General features: G+C 39.9%; 1 protein-coding gene across 2 annotated transcripts in view; it reads left to right on the forward strand.

The window, feature by feature from the left end:
• The window catches only part of cntn3a.1 (contactin 3a, tandem duplicate 1), a 176,946-nt gene that overhangs the window by 130,699 nt on the left and 27,268 nt on the right, over positions 1–18,979 (forward strand). For both annotated transcript variants that reach the window (XM_088332058.1, XM_088332059.1), the window contains exons 13-18: positions 548–723; positions 11,300–11,417; positions 13,648–13,806; positions 13,961–14,110; positions 14,520–14,590; positions 14,880–15,114. In XM_088332058.1, coding sequence (XP_088188184.1) covers positions 548–723; positions 11,300–11,417; positions 13,648–13,806; positions 13,961–14,110; positions 14,520–14,590; positions 14,880–15,114 — 909 coding nt within the window. The remainder of the gene's footprint in view (positions 1–547; positions 724–11,299; positions 11,418–13,647; positions 13,807–13,960; positions 14,111–14,519; positions 14,591–14,879; positions 15,115–18,979) is intronic.

An 18,979-nucleotide genomic window follows, 5' to 3' on the forward strand; every position in this document is an offset into this window, starting at 1 on the left:
CCCAAAAAAATCCAGGTTAGTGCACTCGTACTGCTTTAAACAGCACGTCTGTAATTTCTCTTTCAAGTAAAATAACATCAGATTGTTACAGTGGTTGGTTTATTTTGCAAGCGGCGCTTAACGACATCAGGTGGACATGGTATTCAAAACTGCAGCTAACATAAGGTGGCTAACTTTTTCCTCAGTGCTTCTCCCAGCTTTGTCTCGCGGCCAGATTAAATTTGCCCATATGCCGTAGTTTGCCCACGCCTGTTGTAAAGCCATACTGCCTCAATGAGCACAAGTACTGTACAACTACAACTGTGAATATGCACATATATACCATAAATATATGTTTTTTTTATCATTTTACCCTTTTTAATTGGTTTTACTTGCACTGAATAGAGAAGCCCTTTAATGTTGTTATAGGCTACTGTTGGATAATGACAATAAAGGAAGTTTATTCATTCATACTCAAAAATCATTCAAAAATAATTTAAATCATGGTTGAGGGGGTCAAAAGACATGTTACCAGAAATATTTCTTAACTAGTGCTCTTTGTCCGCAGAGCCAACTGCGATCACAAGCCCGGCTGGTCATCTTGACGTGACGGTGGGGGAGAGCATCGTTCTGCCTTGCCAGGTGTATCATGACCCCTCGCTGGATCTCAAGTTCACGTGGTTCTTCAATGAGCAGCTTATTCACTTTGGCAGCACAGGAGTTTACTTTGAAAGAGTTGGCGGGGTAAGTCAAAGTTTCTCTGTCTCAGAAAGTAGTTGAGATATCCAAAACAACCTTCACTAAATATATTGGATTTTCAGCACTATAAGGCGCATTTAATTTAGACTACAGCAAGAGCTACCATGTGTATTTGTGTATTACCATTAGGCTCTGTATACATGTACTGTATATATCAATGCTAAGATTGATCAGTGGGTATGTTTTTCTGACAAAATCACAAAACATTGTATGTAACGGGTATTGAAAGCGGGCTATGGGAGAGCCGACACTGCACCAACAGTGTTACAGATGATGTACATAGAGGCATTAGAGCAGGCATGTTGGAAAAAGAAGGGGAGTCTATGTCATTTCTAAAAAAAAAAAAGTTGTGTATGTTTTCATAAATGTAAACCAGCTCTTTTGCGTGTAAGACTTTATTTACTGGTAAAATAAACCAGGTAAAGCCTCCAATGCCAAACATGAACATTTTCCCCTCCTCGTTGTTCGTGAATAAATGTGTTGTGTTTAGAAAGAAATCCTTGTCATCTGGGATTTTAATATGTAGGGTAGGTTACTAATGTAGGCTGAACGATAAGGCATAATACTAAAAAAACAAAGCCAGAAATTTGGAGTTGACATTCTTTCACTATTCGGCCTGGGTCAGAAAGTCTGGATCCAGCCCCAAAGCCAAACTGAGTTGCTGTATTAGAGCTTATCTCATTATTAAACTATTTTTACCCACAGTGCCAGAAAGACTGATTTGCATAGTACATTCTAATGGGTTAAACAGTCTCACCACTTCTTCGTCAGTAACTTTGTGGTTTTATACAGTATGTATTCGTACGAAAATAGCTGGATAATGGCTTATCATTTGTTACTGATCTATTGGTGGTCTAGTTGTAAAGTGTTAGCCCTCTAATCGCCACTACTCGGGTTAAATGAAATGAAATGATCTGCATTTGTATAGCGCTTTTCAAGTCAATGACTTCCCAAAGCGCTTTACAATGTGCTCCACATTTCCCAATAGCGGCCTTATATTCAGCCATGTAGGACGCTAACCTGCTTGTTGGGGGTATTCGATACAAAGTTTTGAAATTTTGGTGATCGATGTTCATCAATTGATCAATCAATTCACAACCAATGCACAGATACAGTAGTATACTTTATTTTAGTGAGCCAAGCCAAAAAAGCCGGTTCTCTAAAAAGAGTCGAAATTCCCATCTCGAAAACGGACCATTCGAGTTAGATTTAATTTATTAAAGTCACATTATTGTTTAATGCTGATTGATATTTTATTATATTGTTTACTGTTTCTTTTTGTTGCACTTCAAGTGTAGGATGAATATGTTGTTGGTGAGAGGAAATAAATATTAGAAGGTTCTATAACACGACTATCTGTTCTTCTCTTTTCAACTGACTCAAATACTTTAGATAATTTCAAATCTTTTGACATGCAAACTTCTGTTTGAGATAACAGAAATAGTTACTTTCCCTGGTAATTAGTTACTTTTACTATGGAGTAACTCGGTTACTAGCTAAGCTGCTTTTGGAAAAAGTAGTGAGTAACTATAATTAATTACATTGGTAATAACACACCACACAGTCGCCAAGAACAGCAACCAGTTAATTCATTACGCAGTGTGCAGCCAAGCAAAACACTTGATCATCTAATAACAATAGCTGTCTCCTTAATATGAGCAATTAAGTGCTTCATCCTTCCCTCGTTTTTTCTTTTTTTTCCATTCATCGTGATCATGATCAAGAGTAGAGTAATAATGTGTGCTGCCCTGTAGTTCATTTGAAGCCTTGACCCCACTGCATTAAGCTCGCTAACATGCTGTGGATGATTCTGCTTAGTGAGGGGATGACTTGAAAGTAATTCTTCGGTTAAGAATGTAGTAATAAATTATCCCACTTGAGTATTATCCAGATGGATTAGTTAAATAAGCTATTTAAATGACATCTATTTGTTATATTAGGGACCTAACGTATGAGTGTTTTCGGGTGCCATTTAATCTACACTTTTTTGAATCTATCCATATTCACTAAATGCAGCACGGCGGCTGAGCGTATAGTGCGTCACCTCCACGGTCCGGTTGTCCAGGGTTCAATTCCAGCTACCGGGCTTCCCGTGTGGAGTTTGCATGTTCTCCCTGTTCTTTCTCCGGGCACACCGGTTTCCTCCCACTTTCTAAAAACATGCATGGCAGGTTGATTGGTCTAAATGAATAAATGTGAATAGTTGTATGTGTCTGTGTGCCCTGGCTGGCAACCGGTTCAGGGTCTTCCCTGCCCACTGCCTAAAGATAGCTGGGATGGGCTCCAGATCCTCATCACCCTAGTGAGGATAAGCATTAAACAAATTGGATGAATGGATGGATGGATGGATGCTGAAGGCAAATAACATTCCGATTTCTCACCCCTTGTTCTTTTCCGGAACCAGACCGAGTATTCAGACTTTGAATAATTAAAGCTGGAAAGAAGCAATGCAGTTGAGGACATTTTATTACAAAGTTCCAAAATAAAGATAAAACCAGAGTGCACACCGGACCAAATGATGGAGATGCGTTCTCCCACCAAGGCATGCAAGAATGTTTCAGCCCTTCTCTTATTGTGAAAAAGTTGTACATGCAGCATTACAGACACTCAGAATTCAGACCTCCTATACAGTGTTCAGATTCAGATTTTCAGATTTCAGATCTACTTTATTGTCATTCTAGTACACGTGTATACAGAACGAAATGTCGATACATCTGACCCGCACAGTTTCCTTGAATGTACAGATATAAATAAAATGTTGTATTGAGTTGTAGTATTGAGTGCTAATAATATACTAAATAGTTATGGCTATGTATAGTATTTTACAGTAGCGCAAATAGTGCAAGAGGAGTAGCCAACCAGATGTGCAAGATGGGCAATCAGGTAAACAAGTCAGGTAAACAGAACAATAACACTGTAAGTACGATAGTGCAGAGAAACAGATGTGCAAGGAGTGGCTAGCTATACAGAACTGCCAGTAGTGCAAAAAGTCAAACAGAACCCACAGATGTACAGATTAGCAGCAGTTTAGATTTACTATGTGTTTGAGTGACCATTTAACAGTCTAATGGCCAGGGGGACAAGACTATTGTGGAACCTGGTGGTCCTGCACCGCACACTGCAGTACCTCTTCCCAGAGGCTAGCAGAGTGAACAGTCCATGATGGGGGTGAGATAGATAGATAGATAGATAGATAGATAGATAGATAGATAGATAGATAGATAGATACTTTATTCATCCCCTAAGGGAAATTCACATTTCCAGCAGCATCCCTGATCTGAGAACAATACAATAATAAAGCCAAAAGAATACAATATACAAATACCCAGTGTGACGTGCAAATGCCCACTTTAGCATGTTATATAGAGTAACTAAATAGTGCTACACAGAATACATAATGCAGTAAGATTCGGTAATATCCAATGTAGGTGGTGTGGTTTAATGTGGGCCTTTACTCTGCCGGGTGGAGTTAAAGAGCCTCATGGCATGAGGAAGAAAAGATCTCTTCAGTCTGTCCGTAGTACAAGACAGTGACAGCAGTCTGTCACTGAAACTGCTCTTCTGTCCGGAGATAATGCTGTGAAGCGGATGCGATGGATTGTCCATGATTGACCTCAGCTTTTTCAGTGCCTGTCTCTCAGCTACTGTTGTTAGGCTGTCCAGCTCTTTGCCCACAACAGAGCTCGCTTTCCTAGCCAGTTTATTGAGACGAGAGGCATCCTTCTTCTTGACGCTGCCTCCCCAACACGCTGCCGCATAGAAGAGGGCGCTTGCCACTACTGTCTCATAGAATATTTTCAGGAGCTTTTTGCAGATGTTGAAGGAGGCCAGCCTTCTGAGGAAGTAAAGTCGGCTTTGCCCTTTCCTACATAGAGCTTCTGTGTTGGCAGTCCAGTCCAGTTTGTTGTCCAGCTGCACACCCAGGTATTTGTAAGTCTGGACAAATTCTACACATTCTCCCTTGATGGTTACAGGAACCGGGTGAGTTCTGGTTCTCCTGAAGTCCACCACCATCTCTCTGGTCTTGGTGGTGTTTAGGTGCAGGTGGTTTGCGTCGCTCCATCGGACAAAGTCCTGAATCAATTTCCTGTACTCCTCCTCCTGCCCGTTTCTGATACATCCCACGATCGCAGTGTCATCGGCAAACTTTTGCACATGGCAGGACTCAGAGTTGTACTTAAAGTCCGATGTATATAGAATGAATAGGAACGGAGAGAGAACGGTCCCCTGCGGAGATCCTGTGCTGCTAACCACGGTGTCCGATGTACAGCCCCCCTGTTTCACATACTGCGGTCTGCCTGTCAGGTAGTCAGTAATCCATTCTACAAGGTGTGAGCTAACTCCCATCTCTGTCAATTTCCTACTCAGTAGCAGAGGCTGTATGGTATTGAAGGCACTAGAGAAGTCCAAAAATGTAATCCTCACAGCCCCCTTCGCCCTATCCAGGTGAGAGAGGGATCGGTGTAACATGTATAATATAGCATCCTCCACTCCCACCTTCTCCTGGTAAGCAAATTGCAGTGGGTCGATGGCGTGACGGACCTGTAGCCTCAGGTGGTGCAGCAGCAGCCGCTCCATGGTCTTCATCACATGCCCACTTTAGCATGTTATATAGAGTAACTAAATAGTGCTACACAGAGGGGTCCTTGATAATGTTCTTAGCTTGGGATAGGCAGCGCTTCTGGCCAATGTCCTGAATGGAGGGAAGAGAAGTCCCGATGATTTTCTCTGCTGTCCTCGTCACTCTCCTCACACTACCCCAGTCGGTAGCGCTGCAGCCTCCACACCACACAGAGATACAGCTGGTCAGGATACTCTCTATGGTGCACCTGTAGAATGTGATGAGGGAGGGTGGGGGCAGGCGGGCTCTCCTCATCCTCCGCAGGAAGTACAGGCGCTGCTGTGCCCTCTTAACCAGTGATGCAGTGTTCACGGACCAGGTGAGTTTGTTTGTGATGTGCACCCCTAGGAACTTGATGCTGCTGACAACCTCCACAGCCTTGTTGTTGATGAAAAGTGGGGCATGGTTGGGCTGGTTTTTTCTGAAGTCGACAATGATCTCTTTAGTTTTGTCAACATTCAGGACCAGGCTGTTGTCCCTGCACCAGCCCACCAACTGCTCCACCTCCTCTCTGTAGGCCAGGTCGTTGTCGTCCCTGATGAGGCCCACCACTGTTGTGTCGTCCGCAAACTTCACGATGTGGTTTGTGGCGGACCTAGGGACGCAGTCGTGTGTCATCAGGGTGAACAGCAAGGGGCTCAGGACACAGCCTTGGCGGGAGCCCGTGCTGAGGTTGATGACATCGGAGATGTTCTGACCAATCCGCACTGACTGGGGTCTGTCATTGAGGAAGTCCAGCAGCCAGTTCCGCAGGGGGGTGTTGAAACCCAGGAGTCTCATGGGTCCCGGGGACTCGCATGCTCAAAAATCAATGGGTCCCAACAGAGATCTATGGGTCCCCAAAATTTAGTGTTGTCGGGGTTGAAATTGTAAATCGGCGACAAATATATAATATAAATATAAATATTCATTCAGTTTTAGTCATCACAGTTTATTGGTAATACAAATCAGTTATCATATCATATATCAGTTATTATATATTTTTCAGTTCACAACAATATTTTACATTATACAAAATAATATTGCTGAAATATTTATATTAATCTATATTCTTTTGTTTATTTTCTTTCATCGAATCGTTGGCTTCAACACACTAGTTTTCCTTGCCTCCGCGATCTTCCGAAGAATGTATCTGCCGTTTTTTCGTGCAGGAATTATTGCCGTTGTTATCACTTTCTGAATTATGTTTTAACTTATTACTGACAACGAAGAAATTACCAATTTTGTGTTGATTTTCACCTAATAATAACTGTTTTTTCGGAGGCATACTCTTACCTGTCAACCTCCAGGGCTCCATGCCCTTACAAACTGTCATATTTTCCCTTACAAAATACAAAAAAATCTCACACCATATTTTTTTTCAAACGTGTTTGTGTAGTTTAACATGGTTTATTGTACATGAGTTTCCTTATATCATATATTGTTAATGAACATTTTGTTGTGAGACACTGAGTTACTCGACATGAATGAGATCTATTATAAAAAAAAGTTCAAAATGAAGTAGCTTGGACGTTCGCTGTAGCAGGAAAATATACATGCAAATATAATTAAGTAGAATAATACATTTTCTTATTCAAATTATTAATTCATGTTTGCATTAAAATATTGTTGGTAATATACTGATTAAAGTGATAACCACAAACCTGTCTTTTTTCATTTTCTCCTTTTATACTTCCTTTTTTTCTTAACAACATAATTATTCGTAATATAATGCATCAAAGCAAGTGAGCCGTTTGAGCCGGCTCTCTTTAATGAGTTGAGCCGAAAAAGCCGCTTCTCTAAAAAGAGACGGACTTCCACCACAACAATGACGTAATCTCGAAGCAACGATATCTCGCTTTCCAAGATCGGCGTACAGACGAAAACTCGAACCGCGAGACCAAAACAACAATGGCGGAAAAGTTTGGAGTGCGGTAAATCTTTGTTAAAAATGTAATCGGGTAATGACAATTTTGTGTCAAAAAAGTTGCGTCCCGGGGACGCACGTTGATTTGACACAATGCGTCCCCAGCAAAAATGATGCGTCCAGGACGCAGGGACGCGGGCAAACGAGAACAGTGCCTATATACAATATTAGTACTGAACATTGCTGAGTCTTCAAGGTTATATGATATTGTGTGAAAGTACACTGATATGAAAGAATACATTTAGCAAGTAAATACTTCACCAGAATATGTGGATAATGATGATGTATATTTACAACAATTAAGTGATTATAAAAGTAATGATGTGATGATTAAATAATAAACTAAATATAGCTAGAAAACTCATGTGACAGTGACAACATTCTCACTGACCTATTTTAATAATCTAAAAATGCTTACTAAGTTATCAACAGATGGGAATTAAAACATGTTTTAAAACCCACTCGTGTCAAAATACATCGCAAACATGACAATTCAGTTCATTTTAAGTACTTGCACTTTATTTATCCACGAATCATTTCCTCATTTGTGACTTTTTTTCTTGTCTCTTGTTATTCATTGTATATCTTTTTTACCTCATTCATCCAATTTATTTTTGTGTATTCTTTGTTTTTGTGTAGATACTGGTTTTATGTACCTTAAGTTTCTAAAAGAAATGTAATCTCAGTCTTCTGTTAATACATACTGCAAAATGAACAATAAAGCTGACGTTGACTTAATCACCTGTATCAAACTGATGGGTCGTTGCCTAAATGCGGCTAGCCGCATTATTCAATGTGGCCCGCAAGTGCTTAAAATCTCTCAGCATCTAAATTATTAAGTGGGTCAAAACTGCTACATTACCCTTAATATCTGTTGATTACAATACCTGCAAAGTGATGACTTAGCACCACTACACGGCAGTATTTCTAAATCAATGCCAATGAGTGAAATTGAGAAATTATCCTAAAAATGTCCAAGACGATTTTGTGGTTTTTGTTATTTTTATTGTATAATATTGTGTCTATAAGTGATTTGTTCAATGCAACCTTAGTATTTGTGAGATAATAAAGTCAGTTACATTCATTTTACATTTAGTGACATTTCAGAGGTTACATCCAGCCCTCTGAGGGCAGCCATAACGCTCATGTGGCCCTCGGTGAAACTTAGTTTCAGTTTAGTGATATCCACATTCTTGCAATGAGATTCTCATGGGTCCATTTGAAACCAATTTTATGTGCAACATCTGGTTGGGAGTCATTAAGTGACCAAACCCCCCAATTCCAACCTCTTATGCCGAGCGCCAAGCAGGGAGGTATTGGGTACCAATGTTTTTAAGTCTTAGGGGCCGGTCACACAGACATTTGCGGCTGAATCACGGCCAGAAATTTCTGACTTTGAGGCGGACGCTATAGGACGCATTGAGATCGCCATTCAGACGAGTTACGGCAGTGCATAACACGAGGTCGGAAAGTCGCGCGCGGGTGGCAGCGCGAAAAATTTTTGCGCTGTTCAATTCTTGAGAGCGCGTGGACACAGCCTTTCACGAGTCTATCGAGGCTGGACCGCGGCCGTAAACTTCTGGCCGTGAAGCAGATGTCGTTGGGCGCTGTTGGACGTTTTGAGACCGCCATATAGACGAGATAGAGCAGTGCTTTACTCGCGGTCGGACATTTTCACGTGGTTGGCCGCGTTCAAAACTTTTGAGCTGCTCAAAAGTTTGAGCACGTGTTAAACCGCGTGCCGCACACGTGGTCAACACGAGGTAATAACGCGGAAATGACGCGGAACGACGTGCTCTGGCCGCGGCCAGGGCGTAGTTACACATGGGTAGGACGGGAAATTTCAGCGGGTAATCGTGGGCGGAGCATGGTAATAGCATGTTCTGCGCCTGTATCGCGGTGTTATTACGTGAAATTAGCGTGTTACGCGTGTGCCAGTCAAACGCCTTTCTCCGCGTATATATAGCGCGATTTGCCGAGCACACCATTGTGCTCGTGACGTCAAGGGGGTGAACATGGATCACCGTCAGCGTAGTTTCTCTTCATTTCGAATAAATCTTTCGGTGCATTATCAATGGTCGTAGCAAGGCTTTGATGCTAGGTCCTTAGCTTGGCCTTTTGGCCGAGAGTAAGAGTCCCGGCTCCTAAGCTTTGTAACGTGTTATGAACTGATCGATAATGAATAATTAGCAAAATAGATAAAACAATTACCCTCAATAAACCCCTCCCCGTCAGCGTAGTGATCTCGTCTTAACCCATATTTATTTCTTGACATTTCTTTTCAAGATAATAAAATAAATATGATGCCATAGCTTGAAATCTTGATATTCACGGGACTGTGACTAGAGCGTTTATGAATTCTACAGCCCGAGAAATACATCCCTGCCGAGATTTGCATTTCCTCGCTTCTCCAACCATTTTTACCTCGTTTTATCTCACTTATAGGGAATGTAATGGCGAACATATAACCAAATCCACTTCATCTTGCATTCGTTGGGAATGTAATACAACATAATCCATTCCGTCTTTATTTTTGTTGAGAACGTAATCGAACGGTAAATCCTTCCCCCCTCGCGTGAACGCGCATTCTGCTGCGCTTTCATCAGAAGCGATCGTATTCTATATTAAACGCTTATTAAAACAATAAAGCGAGCTAATTATAATAATTGGGAGATCCTAGTCTATATAACGCGTTTATTTAAACAATAAAGTGCGATCGTATTCTACAAAATGCGTTTGTTAACGCGGATGAAAAGGTCAAAAGCGATCGCAGCAGAATGCGCGTTCACGCGAGGGGGTGGGGGGGTGGTTGTGTTGCGTAGGAGTCGGATTTGGGCACAACACCGGCTCGGGAGCTTTTATACCCGTGGTCCACACGAGAAAATGACGCAGAAATGACGCGATGAGGAAGCGGAACAGTCGCCGGCGTCTTTTTTCCGGCCATACCACAGACGAACGGCGGGTTGTCAAATTTTGCGCATTTTCCATCCCGGGCAACCACGGGCAAAAAAAAAACGCAAAATTTTAGCCGTGATTCAGCCGCAAATGTCTGTGTGACCGGCCCCTTAGGTATGACCCAGCCGAGGCTCAAACCAGCAGCCTCCCAGTCTCGGGGCGGGCGCCCTACCCTCAATAGTTTGTCACCCTCTGCTCTAAAAATACAATTTACTCTTCAAGAAAATCAAGATCAAGCCTTTGTAGGGAAAGAACTATTCAGACAAAGATATAAATATTTTTTTGGGTTAATTTATCAACCTTGGTAACACAACTTACAATACGTGATACAAAATGTAAGTGGACCAAAAAACACATTGTATTACTGTTTGTCAAATACGCACAATATGAGTTGCTAGCTTCTGGACATGACTTCTCCTATGTTATAAAAGGTATAAGACATCATTGTAATATGCTGATACATTTTAAGCTGTTTATATTACCTATGATTTTTTTATTTTTGTTCAATACGTTTTGTGTATTGTTACCCAATGCAACATCTATTGCAGCCTGGTCATCTTGGATGGAGGATGACCTTTTGTTTGGCCCCTTCTCAAGGTTTCATAATTTACCTCATGTTGAGGTTTTGAGTTGTTCTTACCCACATTTCGGTTTCAGATCGGGGGATGGTGTAATTGTGGCCTGTGCAGTCCTTTGAGACATTTTGTGATTAAGGGCTATACAAATTAATTTGACTTCAAATGTGATATGACTTCATGCAGTTTTTCCAAGACTGTTGCTTTCATGAATCCAGCCTTTTTTAATATAGTCTTGGCCCTAATGGTTTTGACGTTTGAAGATAATTTGGCATTGAAACGTGTTTGTGCATAAAAAAAGAGTATGCCGAAATGAAACATTGACGATGAAAAATAGCTTTTAAAACTAAACAAACATTAAAATGATTGCAAAGCGATCGCTCAGTGTGTCCCTGAGGTTAAGCCATTGATTCACTACCAGAATGTCACGCACGAACTGAATATTGAAAAAAATGACATGAACGCACATGATCTGGATGTCATTAATTTTAAATGTTTTGACAGCGCTCTGCCGGGGACATCATGATCCGCAATATTCAACTAAGACATGCTGGGAAATATACGTGTGCAGTTCAGACCAAGGTGGACAGCGTTTCCATTGCCACTGACGTTGTGGTTAGAGGTAAGATGAGAAGTATCTTGTACTCCATGCCCCCATGTTCTTATCTATTCCAGTGTCTTGCACACATATTGGCCACCAAGAACTGTTTCCAAACTCATAGATAAAAAAAAAAATTCTGAATATATATATATATATATATATATATATATATATATATATATATATATATATATATATATATATATATATATATATATATATATATATACTCCGTTTTTTAATTTTTCACTACATGTCTATCCTGGAGTGCCTTGTCTCAGTTTGTAAATAATGTTCACTACGTTGTTATCAATGACAACAAAGACAGCTCTATATTCTATACAAATTTTGAATGGTAGAATAACAGTTGTTGATGCAAAAGACAAATTTGGAACGCATTTTCTTTACTAGAACTAATGTGTACGCAGTAGTTAACAGACCTCCATTTAATCATTTTAATTTCAATACAACCGGCTATACACCTGGCAAGATTCCAGATGTGTTATTACAAAGAGACGTGTAATCAAGCACTGTTCCCTGTCATTGATTTCCAGAAAAATACAGGTAGGGCCAAAGTTTGGCCATTTGCACCCTGCGGATTCTGTTAAGCATTTCAATCACGCATTAAAGCTTTCATTTTACAGAGGTTTATTGCAAAAATATTCGCTTTTATTCTAAGAAGCAATTACATTTCTGCAGCACTCATATGAATCAAACACAAAGGACCAAGCTCAATTAAAAGGAGGAAGGGACCCGATTACAATTCAAATGAAAAAAATATATATATCAGCACGCCAACATGTAACAGCAGTGGAACGATAATTGCGCACAGAGATTCCTGAACTATCTCTTTTTTGAAAGATTTATATTTGTTCAATACTGTGTGGAAATGCACAGTGCCTTGCAAAAGTATATGCCCTCCCCAAGAACTTTTTAACATTGCCACATTTCAGTGAAAAAAACTGAAAACAACATAAGGATGACAATCATGTAGTGTAAACAGATTATTGAAATATTTTACATTATATTTACAACAACAAAAACTGAAAAGTGTGTTGCAAAATTATTGGCGCCCGTTTGGATCAGTTCAGCCACCTGAATCCAGAAGTTCCCTAACGACTTCTGAATGATCTAATGTAAACCTAAATGACTAACAACAATGACAAACATAAATCATCTGTATATATATATATATATATATATATATATATATATATATATATATATATATATATATATATATATATATATATATATATATATATTATACAGGCAGCACGGCGGCGCAGTGGTTAGCGCATGTGCGGCACAGTTCATGTCTTGCCAACCTCCTGCGTGGGTTCAAATCCAGCTCCAGACTTCCTGTGCGGAGTTTGTATGTTCTCCCCGTGCTTGCGTGGGTTTCCTCCAGGCACTCCAGTTTTTCCCACATTCCAAAAACATGCATTTCAGGTGAATTGGCCGGTCCAAATTGTCCCTAGGCGTGAATGGGCGAGTGAGTTGTCTGTCCCTGTGTGCCCTGCGATTGGCTGGCAACCAGTTCAGGGTGTCCCCTGCCCACTGCCCGGAGATGGCTGGGATGGGCTCCAGCCCCCCCGCGACCCTAATGAGGATAAGCGGTACGGCTGATGAGATGAGATGAGATATATATATATATATATATATATATATATATATATATATATATATATATATATATATATATATATATATATATATATATATACATGGGCAAATAATTACAATAGACTGGCCCAAGTTGTGAGTGCATCAGAACAATCACAATCCCTTAACCGCATGGGTCATCGGGGCACCAATGAGGACACAACTCTGGGGAGCTGTCTTCACTATTGACGGTTCATGGCCTGTTCTTGGGTTGTAGCATAGTTGGCACCAGTCCATTCCTTAATGTTGTCAGCCCAGTTCTTTTTCGGTCTTCCTCTGCTCTAGCCCCCTTGGACTGTGCCCTGGAAAATTATCTTGTTCAGTTCTGAGGATCTTGTGACGTAAACATACCACTGAAGTTTTTGTCGGCGCACAGTTCACAACAATTCTTCGTAGGGTGCAATGTGCCCTCTGATGGTGTTGTGCACTGTTTCGTTTGTCACATTGGCTAAGTAGCTCTTGTCTAGAATGATAATAATAGAATAATGCAATAAAAGAATAGCATATTCCCAAAGTAAGAGTTAAGAAATAAAATGTGAATACTCTTTTTTTCTATACATGATTATCATTGGAGGCTTTTGTCTAGGTCCTCCTGGCCCCCCTGCAGACTGTCAAGTGACTGAATTGACAGAGACTACAGCACTTCTGACCTGGGGACCTGCGACGGACAACCACAGTCCTATTCTCAGCTACAGCATCCAGGCTAGGTCGCCGTTCTCTCTGGGGTGGCAAGCCATCACCACAGGTAGGTTGTCTTCCTACAATTGATTAAATGATAATAATAATAATAAATAACATTCACACACACAAGGGGAAAAGGGAAAATAACTCTTTGACAAGTTAGTAGGGGATCCTTTGGGGTTTTTATGTAAGGTAATTTGCTGTAATATCTCCTAAAGTTCCAGAGCTGCTTGGGGGAAAGCAGCTGTCAGCCACAGTGATTGACTTGAATCCTTGGGTGGAATATGAGTTCCGAATCCTGGGAACCAACAGCATTGGCACTGGAGAGCCTAGCAAACCCTCCAGAAAGGCTCGCACCAAGGATACACGTAAGTACCACAATCCACATGATTCTCGCTAAATCCAAAGAATAAATGTTCCATGTTTCCTGCACTATTAGATACACCGGATTATAAGGCGCACACCCAAAAAAATAGTCTTTTGTAATTCATTTTTCATCTACAAAGCACACTGAAATATAAACAGCATGGAATTAAATCTACAATGAATTCATTTGTGTACAAGCAGTGTACATTTTATACACAAACTCCTCTTTCCTTTGTGCAAAACGTGTAAAGATAATTATCGTGAAATGCGACTTGCTGATCATACCATAGGGATATAGTGTACTGCGTGTTATTCTTTTTTTTAATTCAAAATGTCTGCACTTTTGGGAAATGGAATGAATTGTTTATATTTTTATGCGTGCCATGAGAATTATTCAATGTAAATCTTTAGTACCCAGGGTGACTCCAGCTCGAGTGAACGGCGGTGGAGGCGGTCGTTCGGAACTGGTCATCACTTGGGAGGTAAAATTGAGTAGATTGAGTTTGTTTACTAATGCCCTTAAAACATTTCAGAACTTCCAATTTGTTTCTATTTTTTCCCGGTGGCCTGCAACATAATGATTAACCCTCTAAGCCTGTCCAAATAGTCACTTCTTTACCCCTCAGTGTAAAGCTACTTACGGAGGATGATAAATCCTTGAAATTTTAGCCGTATTCCTCCGTTTTGGAATATTGCATTTCATTTGGTAATAATAACTTCATAAATACACTTTCCTGAGTCATCCCTGTGAGTCATTTTATCCCTTTCTAGCCTGTTCCAGAGGAGCTGCAAAGCGGCCCCGGTTTTGGCTATGTGGTAGCTTTCCGCCCACTAGGCACCCAGAGCTGGATGCAGGCTGCCGTCACGTCTCCAGACGCCTCCAGATATGTCTTCAAGAACGACACCATCCCTCCTTACTCGTCTTACCAAATCAAAGTCGGGGTTTACAATAATAATGGAGAAGGGCCGTTCAGTCCAGTGGCAACCGTCTACTCAGCCGAGGAAGGTGCGTACATGCTACCAATAAGCCACATGGCCTGCCACGTCTTTTTATGTAGCCTGCGAGACATTGCTGAGAGAAACACCAGGAAATTTAGTTGCAGCTTTAAATATGTCCTCTAGATGTCGCCAAAGCCAGGCCACACCAGCAAACTTCCCACAGTAGCTGTATTTGCTGAATACTTTTAATCAACTTGAGAACATTAAGAAAACCCACCTCAATGATACTTACCTCATTTAGTGCTGTACCGCATAAGTTCAGAAGAATTGTCCCTGAAGGCCATAGCGTAAAAATATGTTGTTTTTTGTGTGTCTTATTTAAAAAAAAAAAAAATTTTTTAAAGATTTTGGCGCTGTTTATCAGTAAGTATCAAGCCTCTGGAAATGAAAAATATTGGGGGTAAAAAAAAAACCTCAAAAATGGTTTTAGAATCAAATCTTACATCCCTGTGTTATAATTTAATTATGAGTCTTCGAAAGGACCCCCAAACTTCCCACTTTTTATGCCATTAATTTACTCATCTGGCACTCGCGAGATTGGTTTTCCTACCCTGTTTCCCCTGAGCTTAAACAAGTTTGGCACCCATGAACTAGTATAAAACGTCAGATTTAGTGGTGCGTGGGGTGTGACAGAGAGCCTCGCTCCAGGAAACAGAAAACAGCTGGGGCCTCCCTTCCTACCTATGTAATACACTTGGCTTAAACGTTTTCTGAAATTGTTGCCTCCGTTATCTCCTTCTCGCTTTCCGGGTTGGTAAACATCTTTATGGCCATCCTTTTTCTATACTGCATATCCTGTAAGAGAGCTTAAGCCTTTCCTGTCATACTTTGGCCCCAACGTAACTTGAACCTGCTGTTGTGTTTTCGCATTTAAATACTTAGTGCAATTGGTTTACAGCTATTGGTGCTGCTACATGTCAAATTTTTCGATGTGAATATATCCCGGTTAACGGATTGGGATTTTAAAAGTATATGTTTATGTATGAAGTTGCTTAGATTTAGACTGATAATTAAAACCTCATAATAACATAGTAACAACATAGTAATAATATACGTTATTGTAGGAATGTAACACAAAATGGTAGCCATTTTCGCTAATAACTTATAAAAGGTAGCTCTCAGCTTTAAAAAAACGATGACCTCTGCACTACACAATGTTTCGCAATTTCATTTTTTTTCACTTAGATACTGATCATGTTACCGCGTTAAGTGGACAACACCGATAAATCACTGATTCGATTCTTAGGGCTAGTTAAAGAACATGAACATTTGATTATAATGTCTAACCAAGTTCAACAGATATTTTATCCGTACGTAATGCACATTGAGCATGTTGTTATTTCTAGTTGTCACTGCACGTTCTTTGTGCGTAGAGGCTTCCAGAACTAAGAAGATATTGCCAAAAAACAATTTGCGTTTGAATCAGAATGAACATGAATTTGAGGGTATATGTCATAGATTTGCTTCATGGATTACCATATTTTCCGGACAATAAGGCATGCCTTAAATCCTCAAATATGTATTATAAAGTGCGCCTCATTATAGTTACTCCTTACAGACCGAAAGTACAGGAAATGAAATCAGAAATTCATCGTTTGAATTAAATATTTCTACATATGTTAACCATTTATGAATGGATCCAGTCAATTTAGTTGTGAAACCAGATTTCCCAATATTATGTTTTATGTAAAACGCTTTTTGTTTTGTTTTTATATTTGTTTTCTTTTTTTCTAATGCAATCCTCGCTCCTACTGCAGTATTAATTCCATGCGCCTCATAGTTGAGTGCACCTTATCTATAAAAACTAAAAAACCATAAAGGAATATTTTAAGAGTTTGTGCGCCGTATAATCAAGTCAGCCTTATAGTCTGGAAAATATGATGAATTGATTTTATTTAGTTATCCATTTTTTTAGTGTATTTAACAAAAGTTGTAAGCTTAATTCGTTCCTGGAACGTGCTTGTAGCTCATTGCTTGTGTAAGGAGCATATTTTTTTCTGATATGAAATCATTAAGAACTAATTTGTCCGTCTTCCGCTCTCCCAAAAGCATCTAGATTAATCCTAAATAGCTATGAATCTCATCTTCTTGATCACTAAGATCTCATTGAAATAGTAAATAAACACAAAAAATACATTAATAAGATCAATAAAATGATATTAACGAAAAAAGGGAATTTTTAAGAGGGAGTTGCCATAACCAAGGTGTATGCACGGTGCAGGCGTACAGAGGGAGTGGTCCAGGAGGAGTGACGGACCTAAGACTGTTGATGATACGTCAGCACTTACCGTATACTTAAAATTAAAGTTACTGTAACTTTAAATTAACATACACTCAAATATTTTTACAGGCCTTTTTAAACAACATTTTTATTCGTTACTTTCTTTTGCCTTTTAAGGTGTACTCACAACACTTTCACTTTCTAAAGATATTTTTTTTTAAAGTTCTAAGTATCTAAGGAATTTTGTCTTGTCTTTCGGAAATGCGTAAGACAAGTGTCATTATAAAGAGCAACCAGTGAGTGTTTTGAGCTGTGGGCAGTCTCCAGGGGTAGTCTCTGGGAATGCCCGTGCCTTGAATCATTTTTTTCCCCCAAAAAATCTTGTATTGCGAAGTTCCCTTATTAAATCTCAGTCCTATGCCAGCTCCAGACTTTCTGTTGTCAGGTAAGCCAGATCAGTAAGAGAATGTCAATCCAAATGTTTTAGCTCACCATAGTTTTTCAGTATTATGATTTATCATCTATCCTACTTTTGTAGCCTACCATACATATTATAATCATGGATGACAAGGGATCTTTTCGATACATAACACATTTATTCACAAACAACAGAGGAAAAAAAATAATCTTTGGCATTAAATGTGTATATCAACAGTTTTGTGAATGTGGTTTTACACCTGAACTAACCCGGTATGCTATTCAAACTCAAAAGGAAGCTGTTAAAACTGTTATTTTTGTCTTAACAGTGTTCTCGTTTGCCCGCGTCCCTGCGTCCTAGACGCATCATTTTTGCTGGGGACGCATAGTGTCGAATCAACGTGCGTCCCCGGGACGCAACTTTTTCGACACAAAATTGTATTGTATTACCCGATTACTTTTGTTTGTAACAAAGATTTACCGCACACCAAACTTTCCGTACGGCAGATTCGCCATTGTTGTTTTGGTCTCGAGTCGGTTCGAGTTTTCCTCTGCACGCCGATCTCGGCAAACGAGATCTGGTTGCTTCGAGATTACGTCATTTTTGCGGTGGTTGTCGTCAATTTAAGGTGAAAATCAAAACAAAATTGGTAATTTCTTCAGTGTCAGTAATAAGTCGAAACATAATGCCGAAAGTGATAACAACGGCAATAATTCCGGCACGAAAAAACGGCAGAGAAATTCTTCGAAAGATCGCTAGGAAAACACGAGAGGCTAGGAAAACACGTGTGTTGAAGCGAACGACTCGACGAAAGAAAGTAAACAAAATAATGCTCCTAAGCAAGATAAGGATTTTTCTGCCAAAATTGACTTAATTTTATTGAGAAGGCATTACATCTGTGGTGTGACAGCAAACCACCAAGAATATATCTAAAGTGATAACTGCTTTGTATTACCAATTAACTGTGATGATGAAAACTGCATGAATATATAGACTAATATTTCAGGAATATTTTTTTGTATAATTTACAATATTGTGAACTGAAAAATCTTGAAGTGATAACTGATTTGTATTACCAATAAACTGTGATGATTAAAACGGAATGAATATAGAGATTTATTTTATATAATTGTCGCCGATTTACAATTTCAACGTCGATAACACTAAATTTTGGGGACCCATAGACAGTGTTCCCTCTAAGCTGTGCGCGTGCGCAATTGCGCACTGCTCGCA

This window comes from Urocampus carinirostris, chromosome 3 (assembly GCF_059441175.1).
Source record: "Urocampus carinirostris isolate Australia breed hairy pipefish chromosome 3, RoL_Ucar_1.0, whole genome shotgun sequence".
NCBI classification, from domain to species: domain Eukaryota; kingdom Metazoa; phylum Chordata; class Actinopteri; order Syngnathiformes; family Syngnathidae; genus Urocampus; species Urocampus carinirostris.